We start from the raw sequence: 18,587 nt of genomic DNA on the forward strand, positions 1-18,587 counted from the left end.
GATTTACACCACAATAATTGTTCTTTGAAAATCAGCTCTCTGCGTGCCAGTGACGCAGGGCAATACATGTTTCGGATCGAGATTGATAAGTTGGACAAGTTCAATTATGGCGCGAATAAAGTTTCTATACAAGTGAAAGGTAGGAGAACTTTTTTTCACTAAAGGTTTTAATGTTATACTGTATTTTAATATAAACAAATAATAGTAATATCAAAGAAGATTTTTTTAATCTTGAAAAATTACAGTGGGTATGGAAAGTGTTCTAAATGTTTAACTCTGTTATATTGCAGTGATTTGCTAAAATCATTTTAGTTCCTCAATGTAGAAAAAAAAACAGAACTGTTGACATTTTTGCTGATTTATTAAACAAGAAAAACTGAAATATCACCTGGTCCTAAGTATTCAGACCATTTGCTCAGTATTTAGTAGAAGCACTCTTTTGATGCAATACAGCCATGAGTCCTTTTGGAAAAGACGCAAAGTTTTTCACACCTGGATTTGGGGATCCTCTGCCATTCCTCCTTGTAGAACCTCTCCAGGTCTTTCAGGTTGGATGGTACTGTAAATGCCATTTATAGGTCTCTCCAGAGATGCTCAATTGGGTTTAAATCAGGGCTTTGGCTGGGCCAGTCAAGAACAGTCACGGAGTTGTTGTGAAGCTACTCCTTTGTTATTTTAGATGAGTGCTTAGGGTCATTGTCTTGTTGGAAGGTAAACTTTGGCCCAGTCTAAACACTCTGCAGAAGTTTTTCATCTAGGACATACCTGTACTTGGCTGCATTCATTTTTCCCTCGATTGCAACCATTCATCCTGTCCCAGCAGAAAAAAAAAACACCCCAACAGCATGATGCTGCCACCACCATGCTTTATTGTTGGAGCTGTATTGGACAGGTGAAGAGCAGTGCCTGGTTTTCTCCACACCCACAATTTCGAATTGAAGCCAAAAAGTTCTATCTTGGTCTCACCAGACCAGAGAATCTTATTTCTCACCATTTTAGCAAACTCTATGCAGGCTTTCATGTGTCTTGCACTGAGGAGAGGCTTCCGTCGGGCAACTCTGCCATAAAGCCCAGACTGATGGAGGGCTGCAGTGATGGACTTTCTACAACTTTCTCCCATCACTCCACTGCATCACTGGAGCTCAACCCCAGCGATTTTTGGGTTCTTCTTTACCTCTCTCACCAAGGCTCTTCTCACTCAATAGCTCAGTTTGGCCAGACGACCAGGTCTAGGAAGGGTTTCATGATGTAACATAAATTTTGAGCTGTAATGTCTAATATAGACAGGTGTGTGGTTTCCCTAATCAAGTCCAATCAGTATAATCAAACACAGCTGGACTCAAATGAAGGTGTAGAACCATCTCAAAGATGATCAGAAGAAATGGACAGCACCTGAGTTAAATATGACTGTCACAGCAGAGGGTCTGAATACAGGACCATGTGATCTTTCAGTTTTTCTTTTATAATATATCTGCAAAAATGTCAACAATTCTTTGTTTTTGAGTCAATATGGGGCGCTGTGTGTACATTCATGAGGAAAAAATGAACTTAAATGATTTTAGCAAATGGCTGCAATGTAACAAAGGGTGAAATATTTAAGGGGGTCTGAATACATTCCGTACCCTCTGTAGTTATACTGAGTTTTAACATTTTAATAAAGACCTTCTTTCCACTTAAATAACTTACTGTCTACTGAAATGGTTATATTGATGTTCTATTTTGGGTGAGCTATTCTTTTAACATCCATCAACCCTTTCCTTTTTACAAAAGATTGTTTAAAGTGGTAAAGGTTTTTTTTTTGATTGATTTAAATGTCATACTGTACATTCATATGTTCTTCCCACTAAGAACTAAATGGTTGTTTGAAATATAAAAGGCATCACTTAAAAAAAAAAACTTTTTTGAAACCTATACCTGGTATCTATATTAATATTTAAAAGAATGTGTCAACAATGAAAAATGATGGGAAAACAAAACTGTCCCAGTAATCTGTGTGTGTCTTCACCAGAAACGGCAGAACAGCCTAGCGTCTCTGTGGAAGATGAACTGACATCAGGGGAACAGGTGAGCGCTACCTGTGCCGTGTCTCATTCCTGTCCGTCAGATCTGCCTCAGGTCACCTGGAGCCACCAAGGCTCACACTCGGGTCCATCACAGCCACAAGATCACGGCCAATGGAAACTTACATCCTACAGCCTGACCTTCACTCCTTCAAGAGAAGACCATAACACACGTCTCAACTGCACTGCAGACTTTAAAGGGAAGACAGTGACAGGCTACAAAACACTCACAGTTAAATGTAAGTCTGAAGTTAGAACAACTAAATCTGATGCTAATTTATTAATTAGTATAATTTTCTGAAATAATAACACTTGTCTCATTCAGATCCTCCTTATAATGTAAAAGTAGTCACAGGACCTCCAGTAAAGGAGAATGAGTCTGTAACACTGACCTGCTCCAGCGACAGCAACCCTCCTGCAACCAGCTATGAGTGGTTCAGCTTAAACAAGACATTGGTAGCAAAGGGATCCTCTTATCAACTGATGAAAGTCTCTCGGCATACTGAAGCCATTTCCTGTACAGCCATCAACACAGAGGGAAGAAACAGCTCTAAACCACATCAAATTAATGTTCTGTGTAAGTACTGAGTATTATGAGTAATATCATATTTTATGAAAGCAGATTTTGTAATGGAATAAAAAAGCTATCTGTGACGTATTATCATCCTTAATTTTGAGTGAGTTTCCCATCTGGTGAACCCTGGAGATTTTCTCTGAGGCTCCCAACACCAGACTCGGAAGAGGAGCCGGGTGCTTGGCCCATTACGTTGTTGGTATGCCCAGGTGGCCTCCACATCGTCCTTTCCCTTTGGCACTGGCACGCTTTACCAACGTAGTCATATTTCAAAATTCCCAGTTATTCCAAATTCAGCTAGGATAAAGACTCATATGACCACCCTGAAAATGTAATAAAAATTGCATATTCAGGTAAGTAAGGGTCTGGGGACATCGAAGGGCTGCACCTTTTTTGATGATTGTGCACTCCAGCTGTGGTAGCGTTTTCCACACACTTCCCCTAAAGTGTCGTTCCGACACTGCATTGGAGTTCCCGACCTGATGGGGAATGTCTCAATTATGAACGTAACCCACGTTTCAAGAAGGAAATGCTGTGGGGGGCACAGTAGCTGGCCCTCCAGCTGAATGTTCGGCTTCTTCAGTGATAAAAGCCTGCCTTGCTCTCCTCAGCTGGTGGCTTTATACTGAGCTGATTGTAATCGCCATCAGCTGCGAGACCGGCGCTACCAATTCATAGGCCTTCAGAATAATTTGTTATCTAGTGATACTCCCCAAAGTGTCGTTCCAATGCAGCATTTCCGTTTCTTCCTTCGAATAGCATGGATTACATGCGTAACTGGGGCATTAATTTAGACTATACAAATTTTTTTTTTTAATAATAAAACTGGAACAAAACTTTTCTGCCATCAATATGTGACCTCATCTTGACAATCTTGATAAAAAAGCAGGATACTTGAGCAATATGAAAAAAACTACATTTGGCCGGTAAAATTTGCAAATCAACTATAATCCAAAAAAAAAAATAGCAAAGCAGTGAATAGTGTCAAAATAAAGAGTGTAAATTAATTATGACACCACACACAAAACCATGAAGTAGGATGGCTGTAGACCAGATGGTGGCAACTTTTTTATTATAATCAGGCCATTGTTGACCCAATAACTGTTTTTTTTTTTTTTTATTGTCCCTCAGATCCTCCTTTTAATGTAAAAGTAGTCACAGGACCTCCTGTGAAGGAGAATGACTCTGTAACACTGACCTGCTCCAGTGACAGCAACCCTCCTGCAACCAACTATGAGTGGTTCAGCTTAAACAAGTCATTGTTAGCAAAGGGATCCTCTTATCAACTGGTGAAAGTCTTTCGGGATACTGAAGCCATTTCCTGTACAGCCATCAACACAGAGGGAAGAAACAGCTCTGATCCACAGAAACTCGATATATTATGTAAGTATCGTTGTAGGGACTTTGTCAAGTTTAAAATGCCATTAAAAATAAAAGATAATTGATTTTTTTTATGATTCATGGTCTATCTATCTATCTATCTATCTATCTATCTATCTATCTATCTATCTATCTATCTATCTATCTATCTATCTATCTATCTATCTATCTATCTATCTATCTATCTATCTATCTATCTATCTATCTATCTATCTAGATCCTCCTGATATTAAAAATGAATCATCTTGCCAGTCTGTGAGCTCTACAGTCTGTGTCTGTATTGTGGACTCCAACCCTCCCAGTGAAGTCAAGTGGTTTGGTCCAAATTTCTCGAAAACCTTCCTCAGCTCTAGAACTGAAATAAAAGAGTCTCTCAGCATCTTCACTCTGAAAGGTTGGCTGGGTTTCCCTGATACTGTCCAGTGTGTCGCTACTAATAGCGTGGGAAGCTCTTCTATAACTCTGAAAACTACTCAAAATGGTGAGACTTCACATCCTGGTTTTTACAACACTATGAGTCAAGTAGTGTGTCACTATGAGTCAACATTATGAGTCAGGCCAATGCAAACTATCTTTAGGCGTTAAAGTTTCTTTGAACTCAAAATGAAAGCTTTTGGATGTTTGAATCAATATGTTAGTCTTAAGGTTATTTGTAAGTGCGATTAAAAACAATGGATTCCATATAATGTGGTATAGGGACACAGACTTTTAATTTTCAATCTGCCAGCCCAAGCACTTCTGCTTCACGCCATTACTAAATTGCTAGGTTTAAGATCTGATTTCTTTAAAAATCACTGCCTGATTGATATATGAAATTAAGTGGGTCTCAGACTGTACAAGAAGCACTAAATAAAAAACAACAGGTAAAATTTTATTTTAATGGCCCATTTGAGTATTAGCAGACTGTCTGCTTAATATCTGTTTATACTGCTGCTAAACAGACATTTAACTGACTATAAGAAACTTTGCAAGTACATGTCAACACTAATCCTAACCCCAATCTAACAGTCTAATTAATCTAATGACAGTTAGTTGGCAGGTAGATGCAGTGTAACTTAAATTCAACAAACGGACCATCAAAATAAAGTGTGACCAAAAAATATTATTCCGTGCCATGACGCTACTGATGACACTTGCGTTCACAGTCTTTCATCTCATTTTATGCTTGAACAACTAAATAAATACTTAAGTCTATTAACTGATTTTATTTTTAATTACAACATTGATGCTGTAAAAGTAGCCATATTAAATTGAAAATAGGCCTTTCACTGAAAGTTTATTGTTGGCTGAAAAACACTAGCGGCCCTATCATACACCTGGTGAAATGAGGTGCTAGACATGTTTGGCGCGATTTGTTGCTATTTTCAGACCAGCGCAACCCTAATTTTCCTGTTTTGCGCCACGTTGTTTAAATTGCAAATCCATTTGCGCTGCTTTGTGGACTCCTGGGTGTGTCGGCCTATAAAGGAGGTCTGTTATGGCACATTGCTGGCGCATTGCTATTCTGTGAAACTAAAATAGACTGCACCGTTGACCAAGTAAAAGTTGGTCTAAAGTCCAGCACAGAGGACTTTACACAGGATGTACATTATTACACAAATATCTTAGCATATGAAAAAAATAAAGAATTAAAGTTTTACAAAACAAATTATTTACTACATAGATATAAAAAACCCTGCCTCCATGCCTCATCTCAGGGGGCTTTTTTAAAACTTTTTATTCATGACAATTTGCATTTTTATTATAATGTTATTATTATTATTATTATTATTATTATTTATTATATGCATATTTATATTTGTTTAAATAAAAACAATTTTAGATTTGTCCACCTGTCGGGTTTTGGAGACGTATGCATCAGCATATGGGGCATAAGAAAAGGCAGTGTGTTTGGATATAACTGTATATTGTATATATACTGTATATATAACTTGTATATTATTGACCACATTTCATTATTATTTTCATTTATTCGTTTGCTGGAAATTAGAACTGAACTTAGAAATAGTTTTGAAACAAATCTTTGCGCTTCACAAACTAAATTAAATATGTAGGCTAATGGATGTCTTCAGTGGAGTGTGTACAACACAGTTTCCTTATCCACAAAAGTAAAGGAGTAAAGTAAAGAGTAAAAGTAAAGTAAAGAGAAAGTAAAGAGGCCGAATGGAGGAGGCTTGTTCTTTATCCTCGTGCTGCAGATTATCTGTTTAACTGTTTCCTCACTAGTGAAGCATTCAGTTTTTCCACTTACAAAGTCGCCATGTAAATAGCAAATGTGCCATGGCATGGCGCAACTGACTCTTAAAGGGAATGGGAGATGAGACTCTGATTGGTTTAATGCATGTTATGCTCAAAACACACCCATAACTCATTAAAAGAATAAACACAGCCCTGTTAGACCATATTTTTCCATCCTTAAAATAGCAAAAGTGGATTCGGACACGTCCTTAATGCTTTTACGCCATACATGCGCTTTAAACTTTGCACCTAGATCGTTAAAATAGAGCCCTAGCTAAGCATATACCCCACTGGAAGCTTCTCAAAATTGAGGATACAAGCATTCAAAACCAGTAGTTTCTCACTGCCAGCAATTTGTTTTAGTGTTTTTTATGACATCACTGTGCACATCAGCTTCTTATCAGAACATCTGACAAATCAAATGCTTTCCAGTGTCTGAAACATCCCACCCCCTACAAGGCCTCTGGAAAATCGGTTACTTATTCACATGTAACTGAAAGTTCATACTAATATCTCACCTAAACACCTGCATATCCAGTGGCTAGAGAACGTTTTGAACCCCTTGCAGAAACAGTGAAAATATAAATAGTTTGACTAAAATGAGAGAAGTAAGGATTTTTATATAAAAGATGTTTACTATAGTTCACAAGAGATAAACATTGCTGTAATTATTAGAGTAGCCCTCTGCAAAAGTTTGTGTATTTTAATATTGTGGATACCGAATGATCTGCGACTGTTATTTTGCTTTGTGATGGTCTTCACAGACTCTGAGAGGGGTTTTCAAACTTTCACTTAGCACTGTAAAAGAAAATAGTCAGGGTATTTTATTAGTCAAGTTAATTTAGTTAGTCAAAACAGTGCAGGGAGAAACCCAAAAAGCGGTTATGCTGAAATGTAAAGTGCACATGTACACTCCCCTTCTAATGCAGCCCTAGCTAAGAAAAGCAGGCCCAAGGTTTAAGAATTATCAAGGTTTAAAACACAGTATATGTATTATTGTTTATTGCTTAAAAATAATTTCTATGTAAACAAAAAAATGTGTGTTTTCTCATTTGACAGGCATGGTACTATATATTGCTGTTGCATCAGCTGTTGTAGTTGTTCTTGTTGTAGTTGGCATCGTAGTGTATGCTGTGAGAAGATGCTGGTAAGGGTCACTTCTTTAAGCTACACAAATAACTGACTTTATTTAATCAGTCACTCTTATTCCATCTGTTTTGTTCCCTTCCTCTTTTTCTTACAGTGGGAAGAGAGCTGTACAACAACCTGCAATGCATTTTAAGAATGCAGACAGCGAAACGAAAACCACAAAGAAGTTTGATGTTGAAACGTACAGTTGAAGTCAGAATTATTAGCTGTCCTGGATTATTAATCCGCTGTATATTTTTCCCCAATTTCTGTTTAATGGATAATACTTTTTTCTAACACACTTCTTACAGAATAGTTTTAATAACTCATTTCTAATAACTGCTTTCTTTTTAACTTTGCCATAATGACAGTACATACTATTTTACTAGACATTTTTCAAGTGACATTTAAAGACTTAACTAGGTTAAATAGGCAAGTTAGGGTAATTGGGCAAATCAATCAAGTTTTCTGTACTTAAGTATAACTTTATTTACTTCTTCCTGTGATCCAAAGCTGAATTTCCATGATCATTGCTCTAGTTTTTCTGTAAAAATCTTGTCAAATCTCTCACATTTTTGTTTATATAGTAATTAATTACTTTTTTTGTAATACTTTCAGATCCCAAAATCTATTTCTGATTTGCTGCCCAAGAACATTTTTATTATTATCAACATTGAAATTTGAAATGTGTTGCTATTTAGTACATTTTTGGAAACTGTGACACATCCTCAAAACTTTGAGTAAGAAATTTATACTTTGCATTGATCATAATTTACAGTAAATACATTTATAATGTTAGAAAACATTTCTATTTCAAATTGTATTATTTTGTGCTTTTTATTTAATCACAAAAAAGAAAATAAAAATAATAATACTAATAATATGAAGAACTGTTTCTTTATCACTAAGCAATGTTAGCAGGAAGGATCATGTAACATTGAAGATGCAATATTAAAAGCTCAGCTTTTTGTCACTGTAATTAAACATTGATACAAAAAATCTTTAAACTGTAATAATATTTCACAATTTTACTCTTTTTAGTGTCTTTTTGCAGTCTCCGCGCAAAAAAAAAAAATGATTCAGTGTTGAATAATGATTGTTACCTAACGATACAGTATATCAGAATCCTTACAAATGATTTCTATCTGACATTTTATGCAAAGCAGTGAAGAAGAGAAATGTTGTGATGAAGATGTTTATACAAACAGCCCAGACAATAATGTTTACTGTAACTGGGGGGTAAGTACTACTTTGCATAAAGTGAGAAAAAAAATGATAAACTTCTATATTTAAAATTGATGATTATTTAGTGAACTGACTCCATGTTGGTTTTGATGTCTGTAATGTTTGCCTCTTTTTACTTAGTGTAAAGAAAACTCTCCATCATCTGACAACACCTTGGAAGATGAATCAGTTTATGCCAACACGTGAAGAGAAGGACACATACAGTATCATCCTCAGAAAAAAAAGATCACAATTGTTTGTCTGACTTTGCTTTGAAAACGTTCAAGCCAAAAATGTCTTGTAGCCGAGAAAAATGTACTCTTTGGAAAGTCTTTGCTCTTCAAATGTTGTTCAAATATTAGATTTGTATGTTTTATGATAAAAAAACAATAAGTAAAGCTTTGCATTTAAATATTGTAATGCAAGACTTTACTTAAAACCAACTCTGAGCAATACAGTGTTTTACACTATTTATTATCTCTTGGTAATGCTAGCAAAGATATAAATCTTCTTTTTTGTATCCATGGAAGTTCACAGTGCAGCAATTAAATAAAACTTGATTTAGGCAATGCAATAAATGTAGAAGAATTGTTCATTCATGTTAACTAATACAGTTATCTCATGTTAACAAACAGATGTCAAGTGTTATATAAAGCACATACACATACATACATACATACATACATACATACATACATACATACATACATACATACATACATACATACATACATACATACATACATACATACATACATACATACATACATACATACATACATACATACATACATACATACATACATACATACATACATACATACATACATACATAGATGAAGTCAGAACTATTAGCCCTCCTGAATTTGGACCCCCATGTATATTTTTTCCCAAATCATGTTTAATGAAAAAAGTTTTTTCAACACATTTCTAAACTTGTCTACATAACAATAGCTTGTTGTGTAGACAATTGGGGGAAAATGGGCTATTAATAATTATCTTATAAAGTTTTTAATTATTATTATTATCATTATTATTATTATTAAAAAACAGCTTTTATTCTAGCCAAAATAAACCAAATAAAACTTTCTCCAGAAGAAAACATATTATAGGAAATATTGTGAAAAAATTGGTTAAACTTCATTTGGAAAATATTTGAAAAACAACAAAAGAAAAAAAAGTCCACAAGAGGGCTAATAATCCTGACTTCAACTGTACACACACACGCACGCACGCACATTACAGTGCAGTATTACAGTATTAAAACGTGATGTTAAATAAGACTTTGATGACTAAAATTCACTAACGAGACTAAAATAATCAAACGAATTTTGACATAAATTGTTAATTTCATCAATATATTTGTAGAATATAATCAAAATAAATCACTTCAGCTTTTGCAAATGCTCTGAAAAGTCTCTTTCTGCTTTTAATGTCAGAAGTATTACAGGCCAGCAATTTTAAAATAACATGTTATGAACACATTTGTTAATAAAACTAAATGTGTGAAAACTGAATGTTGATAAAGGCTCCTCTCTATAGTGTGAGACTAACTGTTGAATTTTTGGGCATGGCTTTCCTGAGGTAACAGGGTTTCTGCAGGTGTCATCGAGCCAAATTTAAGACTTATTAAGACCATTATGAATGAGATTTTAGACTTATACAGGGCTAAACACTAAGGATTGTTTGTAATGGCCTGGTTGGACCAATGGAATTGGAAAAAACAAATGTAGTTATTTCTTAACCACATATTTTAATGTGTCAAAACAAGAATCTAGTTGACTTTTTTAATCAACAATGTTTCTTTTGTTTGTTTAAATGACAAGTTTAACATTGTTAAAAGTATATTCATAATGAAAAAAACTACACGATTAATCAAAAATATATATCTGTTTTCTTTAGGTCCAAATTAATAGAGTATAACTCCTATTCAACCTAATGTGTTTCTGTTATAAAACTTTGAGCTTCATTATGTCCACTCACTTTCTTCTGTAAGTAGTTTTTGTGTAAATGGAAGATCATGTAAAGGGATATATTGCTGTTATTATCATGTGTAACTGTTTTTAGTTTTCTTTTCCTAATTAGAGAATTTAATTAAACAAGTTTGCTGTAAAATGTCTAACAGCTGTTGTGAAATAAACACCTCTTTGCAATAAAAAACGTATTATAATTAAGTTTTATAAATTATTTAGATAGATTGTTGGTGATTAGATGGGGGTCGCCAGATTGAGTAACTTTACTTCAACAACTTTTAAAATTGAGACCCGTTAAAATTATTTAAGACTTACAACACAATATTTCTGTAAATTTAAGGCTTTTTAAGGCCTAAAATTTTGTTTTTGAAATGTAAGACTTTTTAAGACCCTGCAAACACCCTGGGTAAATGCACAACTGTGATCAAGTTGGGGGATGTTTATCTACAATAAATAAAATAACTAAGTGTGCTGAAAACTTTCACACAGTTAACACTGTTGTCACACCGGATGTCCATTTCCTTAAGCAATGAACAATACATTGGAGAGCAAAAAGCAAATGTGTTGAGAGACAAGAAGAGTTTCCTTTGATATGAACCAGTGCTGCTTGAATATTGAATATCATGTTTTGCTCTTTAATACTAGTTACAGTTAGTTAATAATATTAGCTGTGTTAAAGACAATGAAACAGCTTGTAAACGATGTCAAATAATGAATCGATTAACAATGTCAAATAATAAATCTTTCTGAATACTTTAGGGTAGATATTAGTACCTACTGCCAAACTTGTCAAAATCAAGTATTAGATGACTGTAAGATGACTTGAGTTGAGGGCTCTAACAGCTAGTGTGAAAAAAGCCTCAGTTCAGCATTTTACAATAAATGAGAAAACAATTGAAGTACATTTCATGGGCTAAAATGATCATTATATTTTATCTGAGAAATAATGCATATAAAATTACATTATTAAAAATATATATTTTCTTGACTGTTTATTTAACACCCAGCCAATATATGTGTTATGTAAAATAATTACCCAACATGCAGTTTAATCATGGAAATATTCCTAATGCCTGTTTGTGATTATGAATATGAATTTACTATACTAAACTCTCTATAGTTTAATGTGGGTACTGAATGGCCTTCCTGAGGTTAATGTAATGTGTTACTGCCGAATATATTTTATTAATGTTTTTTAATTCGGCAATTCAAATTAAATGCAGCACATTTTTAGGAAGCTGGTTTGATAGAACATTTTTGATAATGTCTGACTAATTTCAGCCCTATATGAGAACACACTCACTGGCCACTTTATTAGGTACACCTGTACAACTGCTTATTAATGCTAATTTCTTATCCGCCAATCACATGGCAGCAACTCAATGCATTAGGCATGTAGACATGGTCAAGACGATTTGCTGCAGTTCAAACAGAGCATCAGAATGGGGAAGAAAGATGATTTAAGTCACTTTGAATGTGGCATGGTTGTTGGTGCCAGACGGGCTAGTCTGAGTATTTCAGAAACTGCTGATCTATTGAGATTTTCACACACAACCATCTCTAGGGTTTACAGAGAATGTTCAGAGGAAGAGAATATATTCAGTGAGCGGCAGTTCTGTGGAAGCAAATGCCTTGTTGATGCCAGAGGTCAGAGGAGAATGGCCAGACTGGTTCGAGCTAATAGAAAGGCAACAGTAACTCAAATAACCACTCGTTACAGCCGAGGTATGCAGAAGAGCCTCTCTGAACACACAACATGTACAACCTTGAGGCAGATGGGCTACAGCAGCAGAAGACCACAACAGGTGCCACTCCTGTCAGCTAAGAACAGGAAACTGAGGCTACAATTCACACAGGCTCACCAAAATTGGACAACAGAAGATTGTAAAAACAATGCCTGGTCTGATGAGTTTCGATTTCTGCTGTGACACTTGGATGGTAGGGTCAGAATTTGGCATCAACTACATAAAAGCATGGATCCATCCTGCCTTGTATCAACAATTCAGACTTGTGGAGGTGGTGTAATGGTGTGGGGGATATTTTCTTGGCACACTTTGGGCCCATTAGTACCAATTGAGCATTGTGTCAACACCACAGCCTACCTGAGTATTGTTGCTGACCATGTATATCCCTTTATGACCACAGTGTGCCAATCTTCTGATGGCTACTTCCAGCAGGATAACACACCATGTCATAAAGCACAAATCATCTTAGACTGGTTTCTTGAACATGACAATGAGTTTACTGTACTCAAATGGCCTCCACAGTCACCACATATCAATCCAATAGAGCACCTTTGGGATGTGGTGGAACGGGAGATTCTCATCATGGATATGCAGCCAACAAATCTGCAGCAACTCTCCTGGGAATATTCCCAGTACCTTGTTGAATCTATGCCACAAAGGATTAAGGCAGTTGAAGGCAAAGGGGGGGGGGGGGGTGGTCTAAGGCAGTACTAGTAAGTACCTAATAAAGTGGCTTGTGAGTGTAAGTTAACGTTGAATGCATTAATTCTCAGTAGTATTGGTTATCTTGGATGTGGTAAAAAAAACAAAACAAAAAAAACACAGCATTAAACAAATATCTCGTGGCATGTGATCTTCTACTGATCTAATTTAAGACCTGATGTTATGATGTCCCATTTGTGCAATATTCCAAGTGTATTAGTATGCTTAAAAAATGATTATCAGCAGCTGACACACATGATTCTGTTCCTCATTTCCACACCAGCGACACACACACTTTTGATCTTCCTAATGAACGTTCTGTCTTCGGGAAAACAGAGAAGTTTCATTTCCTTTATTTCTTTTTTTTATATTAAAAAGAGCCTGCAAAGCTTTTGAAAGTTATTTTTGTCAGAAATGAAAGTCAAAAGTTAACTGAATGTTGTGTTTTACCATTTGACACATTTTGTTTTTTGTAAAACATCGACTTTATCAAAAAAATATTTTATATCAATATTTGATATAAAAAGAGCCTGCAAAAGCTTTTGAAAGGTATTCTCTTTGGTATAATATTTGATATAAAAAGAGCCTGTGAAGCTTTTGAAACTTAAGTATTTTCTTCAGAAATGAAAGTGCGAGACAAAAGTTAATCGAATGTTGTGTCTCACCAATTACATTTTTTTGTAAAAACACTTTCTATATCAGTGGTCCAATCATCCAATTTCTAGAAATGAAGAAACATATACAACTGACTCATTGTTTCCAGAGCCCTCCTCGCAATAAGCATGACTAATATATTTAATGACATATGACATACATCTAAAGTAGATCAATGGTCTCAAACTCAATTCCAGGAAGGCCGCAGCTCTGCATAGTTTAGCTTCAACCACCTCCAACTCACACCTGCTTAATAGTCTCTAGTACTCTTGAACACCTTGATTAGTTGGATCAGCTGTGTTTGATAAGGGTTGGAGCAAAACTCTGCAGAGCTGCGGCCCTCCAGAAATCCAGTTTGAGAACGGACTAATGATCTAGATTGTCATAGTGATTTATGTTGTCCGATATAAACTTCTGCAAGACTGCACTGGCAACACATTTGTTATACATGTGTGGAGCAGAAATTTGACTTTGGAAAACTTTTGAATATTTTTATGCAAGTTTTATTTGTGGAGTTTACCTGTTTGCATTAAAAAAAATCCTACTTCTCCCTTATGAGGCTGTGATTATGAGCTTGTTCAGTGCTTTGTTGTTGGAAAGAATAAGAAGTTTTCTTATTGGTTGACAACTACAGTACATTGTTCAACATAAATATGTTGATCCATTTCTCAGTGAATATAGGTAATATACTAATTTTAGAAACTAATTTTGGACAGTTCATTCTCTCATTCATTCATTTTCATTTGGCTTAGTCCCTGATTTTGTCAGGGGTCACCACAGCGGAATGAACCGCCAACTTATCCAGCATATGTTTTACACAGCGGATGCCCTTCCAGCCACAACCCAGTACTGGGAAACAGACATACACTCTCGCATTCATTCATCCCACACGAACATGGGGAGAACACGCAAATTCCACACAAAAATGCCCCCTGGTTCAGCCGGGACTCGAACCAGCGACCTTCTTGCTGTGAGGCGACAGTGCTAACCACTGAGCCCAACATGCCGCCATTTTGTTAGATAAGCTTCATATTTGGCTTTAGGACGGACTAATCTAATGTATATGCACAAATATCAAGCTTCTTATAGTAAATATTCATCTAAATGAGAGATTTGTGAGGGGTGAACTCATTTATTGTAAGCACTGTATATCAACACTCCACATGCTAGATAGTCAACTTGCAAAATAAATCATGATCCATTACTTTTGGGAAATAAGTGCTAATTTCAGTTTATTTTTAAAGAATAGAATTTTAAAAGGCTTTAAATGATTATTCATATGCATATTATTTATATATGCACTACTTTAATGACAAAACAAGGTGATACAGCTATTGTGGGAAACCCTAATAAAGACAGATCACACTGAAAAAGTGTTCTATGCAAAACTGTTGCAAACAATTTATTTGTGTTGAATTTAAACAAACAAATTAAATTGAGCAATGTTCAACTTAATTTGTTTGTTTAAATTCAGCCCAAATACATTGTTTGCAACTACTTAACGTAAAAAAATTGAGTAAATCCAAGGAATCATCTTTGAATAATTTTTTTTCAGAAAAGTTAGCAGTTTCTCAAGTTTGTGAGATAACCAGTAATACAAAACACAAACATTTCAATGAAGAAAAAACTGAGCTGGTCTGGTTGGTGATCCTAACCCTCTGCATTTATTAGGTTTGGTGAGCTATCAACTTATGAAAAACCTGTTGTTAGAAACCTTGGGTTCATTTCGATAGTGATCTGAATTTAACAAACAACTAAATTCAGTTGTTAAATCTGGTTTTTACCATCTGGGACTTGTGGCAAAAGTGAAGTCATTCCTCTCCTTTAATGACCTTGAGAAGGTGATCCATGCTTTTATTTTGGGAAGACTTGACTATTGCAATTCTCTATATGTGGGTATAAGTCAAAATGCCCTAAATAGACTGCAATTAGTCCAAATGCAGCTGCGAGACTTCTGACAGGGACTCGCAAGTATGAGCACATATCCCCAGTTCTTTCCTCTCTGGGCTGGCTCCCTGTTAGGTCACGGATTGATTTTAAACTATTAATGTTTAGTTTTTAAATCCTTAAATGATCTGGCACCACCTTACTTATCAGACCTCCTACATGTATATAATCCTGGTAGGTCACTAAGGTTTTCTGATCAGTTTATTCTTTCTGTACCAAGGTCCCGGTGTAAGCGAAGTGGGGATCGGGATTTTGCTGTTATCGCACCAAAACTCTGGAACAAGCTTCCATCCCAAATCAGACATACTCCAACTCTATCTGTTTTTAAAAAGCGTTTGAAACTCCATCTATGTTCTTTAGCATTTAAGCCTTTTAATTGTTGAGGGATTTGCCTAATGTTTTAATTGTTATGTATGTGATATAGGTTTTATTTTAATTTAGTATTGATTGTGTTCAGCACTTTGGGCAACGTTGTGTTGTAAAAAATGTGCTATATAAATAAACTACTTAACTAACTAACTAATATGAATAATGGTGCTATAAATAAACGGAGTTACTAACATTGATACTTTTTTCAGTATCGAGTGACCAAATTAATTGCTGTTTCTCCCATTACAGATAATAAAATGAACATTACTATAATTGAAATCACTGTAGTGGTTTCATGCAGCGTCTCTCTCAACCATAGAACCTCTCTTTCTCTGGTGGTGGGTGGGTGTGTGTGTGTGTGTTTGGGGCGGGACACATGATGACAGTGATGATGACTGGTGAGTCTGTGAACGTGGTGTAACTGAGAACGTGATGATTGGCTTAGATAGAGTACATTTCAAGAGGCAGAGTGGGGTTGGTGTTCACACAAGCACATGCACAGTCAGTGGCACACACCAACGACCAATAGTCAGGACGATGGCAAATCCAACAAGTGCAAAGGTAGCGTTTGCTAACTGGAAATATAAGCACTACTTTTCCCTCACTGAAGTGAAAGACAAGAATGTTTATGTATCGTGCAACTCATGCCAGGAAAATAGAGACTCTCTGCATCTGTAATTCAAATCTAATGAAGCACCTCACGCGTCACATGCCGCCATAAATTACTGAGCTCTGCTACCAAAGGAGGAGATGAGGCCACAATGTGAAAGCAAATAAAACTTAATTTTCCTCTATGGCAAACACTTTTTACTCATACGGATTTAAACAAAATAATATCTAGATATATAGTTGAGGACATGCTGCTGTCGTCTCTCACATTGTCCCAAACAACATTAAATAGTGTAGATTAGTGTACAATGTGTTATATTTATTTTATAGTCAGTGGACAAAACAGATTTTTTAAGTAACACAATAGTTATTTTCCCTGGTAATTAGTTACTTTTATAATTATGTAACTCAGTTACTATTTGTGAGAAGTAGCTATAACTAATTGCTCTTTTAAAGGGATGTGCCCAACACTGGTGACAAGTAATTCTAATCTAATAAAGCACCTCACGTCATCACATGCCACCGTAAAATTAGTGGTGATAATTAGGTGATAATGTGAGCTCTGCTACCAAAGGAGGAGATGAAGCCTCGATGTCAAAGCAAACAACACTTAGATATATAGTATAGTTGAGGACATGCTGCTGTTGTCTCTCACATTGTCCCACAATAAAAAAAAATATATTTTAGATTAGTGTACAATGTTTTATATTTATTTATAGTCATTTGACAAATTAGATTTTTTTAAAGTAACGCAATAGTTACTTTGCCTGGTAATTAGTAGGCCCACATGGAATCTGCGCATGCAGAATTCCGCAGATTTTTAGCCCAACATTAATTCTGTTTATTTACTTGAGTAAATGTGTGTAAATTTATTAGGTTTTTAAATTAAGTACAGTAAAATTATGGACTAATATGAAAATGTTCATCTGATTTATGTACATTGCAGTTTATAAAGTTTATATTTTCTGTCTTTTAGTAGATCTATTATATGAGAGACTTGCTTTGTTAACCAAATAAAGTGAATCTAATTGGATTTGCATTTTAAACATTAAATAAAAGTTTAAAAGATATTATTTTTTATTTCACATATTAAGATTTTAGTTTCCAAAAATAATTCTGCAGAAATCCACAGATTTTTACCCAAATTCTCTGCAGAAATTGCAAAAAACGTCCGCAGATCCGTCTGGCCCTATAGTAATTAGGTACTTTTATAGTTATGAAACTCAGTTACTAACTCAGTCATTATTTGTGAGACGTAACAATAACCATTTACTCCTTAAAAGGAACGTGCCTAACACTGATAAAATCAACAACTTCAAGATATCTTGAAAGTTTTACGGCACACCCACTCTGAAACTTCATTCATTCAATCATTCATTTTTCAGCTTAGTCCCTTTATTAATCTGGGGTCGCCACAAGCGGAATGAACCACCAACTTATCCAGCATATGTTTTACATAGCGGATGCCCTTCCGCTGCAACCCATCACTGGGAAACATTTAGCTTACCCTATTCCCCTATAGCGTGTGTCTTTGAAATCGGAAACCGGAGCACCTGGAGGAAACACAATTCGCAAACATGTGAGAACATGCAACTCCACACAGAAATGCCAACTGACCCTGCCAAGCTCAAATCAGCGACCTTCTTGCTGTTGGCGACATCGCTACCCACTGCGCCACCACGCCACCAACTCTGAAACGTTGTTATCAAAAATTACGTCATTAGTTTCCCAATTTCGGATGCCATTTATGTGTAATGTCTGGCTAGAAACCTCATATTTTAAAACAAATGAAAGCAGAAAATCAGCTTCATGTAAGATGGTGGTGGAGGGCAGGACTTGATTTATTCCATTGAGGACTAATTGTTTTTTTATTGGTTGACAGGGTCTGAACCTTTACAAGTTGGTTTTGTTCTACTGAACACACAAGACATTATTTTAAATAATTTTGGAAACCAGTAGCCACTGAAATCTAAGGAAATGAGTA

General features: G+C 35.5%; 1 protein-coding gene across 1 annotated transcript; it reads left to right on the forward strand.

The window, feature by feature from the left end:
• The first annotated feature begins 1,959 nt into the window (after nt 1-1,959).
• Nucleotides 1,960-4,566, forward strand: LOC130242068 (myelin-associated glycoprotein-like). The gene is made up of 4 exons (XM_056474090.1): nt 1,960-2,299; nt 2,386-2,637; nt 3,766-4,017; nt 4,232-4,566. Exons 1-4 carry the CDS (start codon nt 1,960-1,962, stop codon nt 4,564-4,566), a joined length of 1,179 nt encoding a protein of 392 aa, XP_056330065.1.
• The last annotated feature ends 14,021 nt before the right edge of the window (nt 4,567-18,587 follow it).

Source organism: Danio aesculapii, chromosome 15 (assembly GCF_903798145.1).
Source record: "Danio aesculapii chromosome 15, fDanAes4.1, whole genome shotgun sequence".
Lineage (NCBI taxonomy): Eukaryota > Metazoa > Chordata > Actinopteri > Cypriniformes > Danionidae > Danio > Danio aesculapii.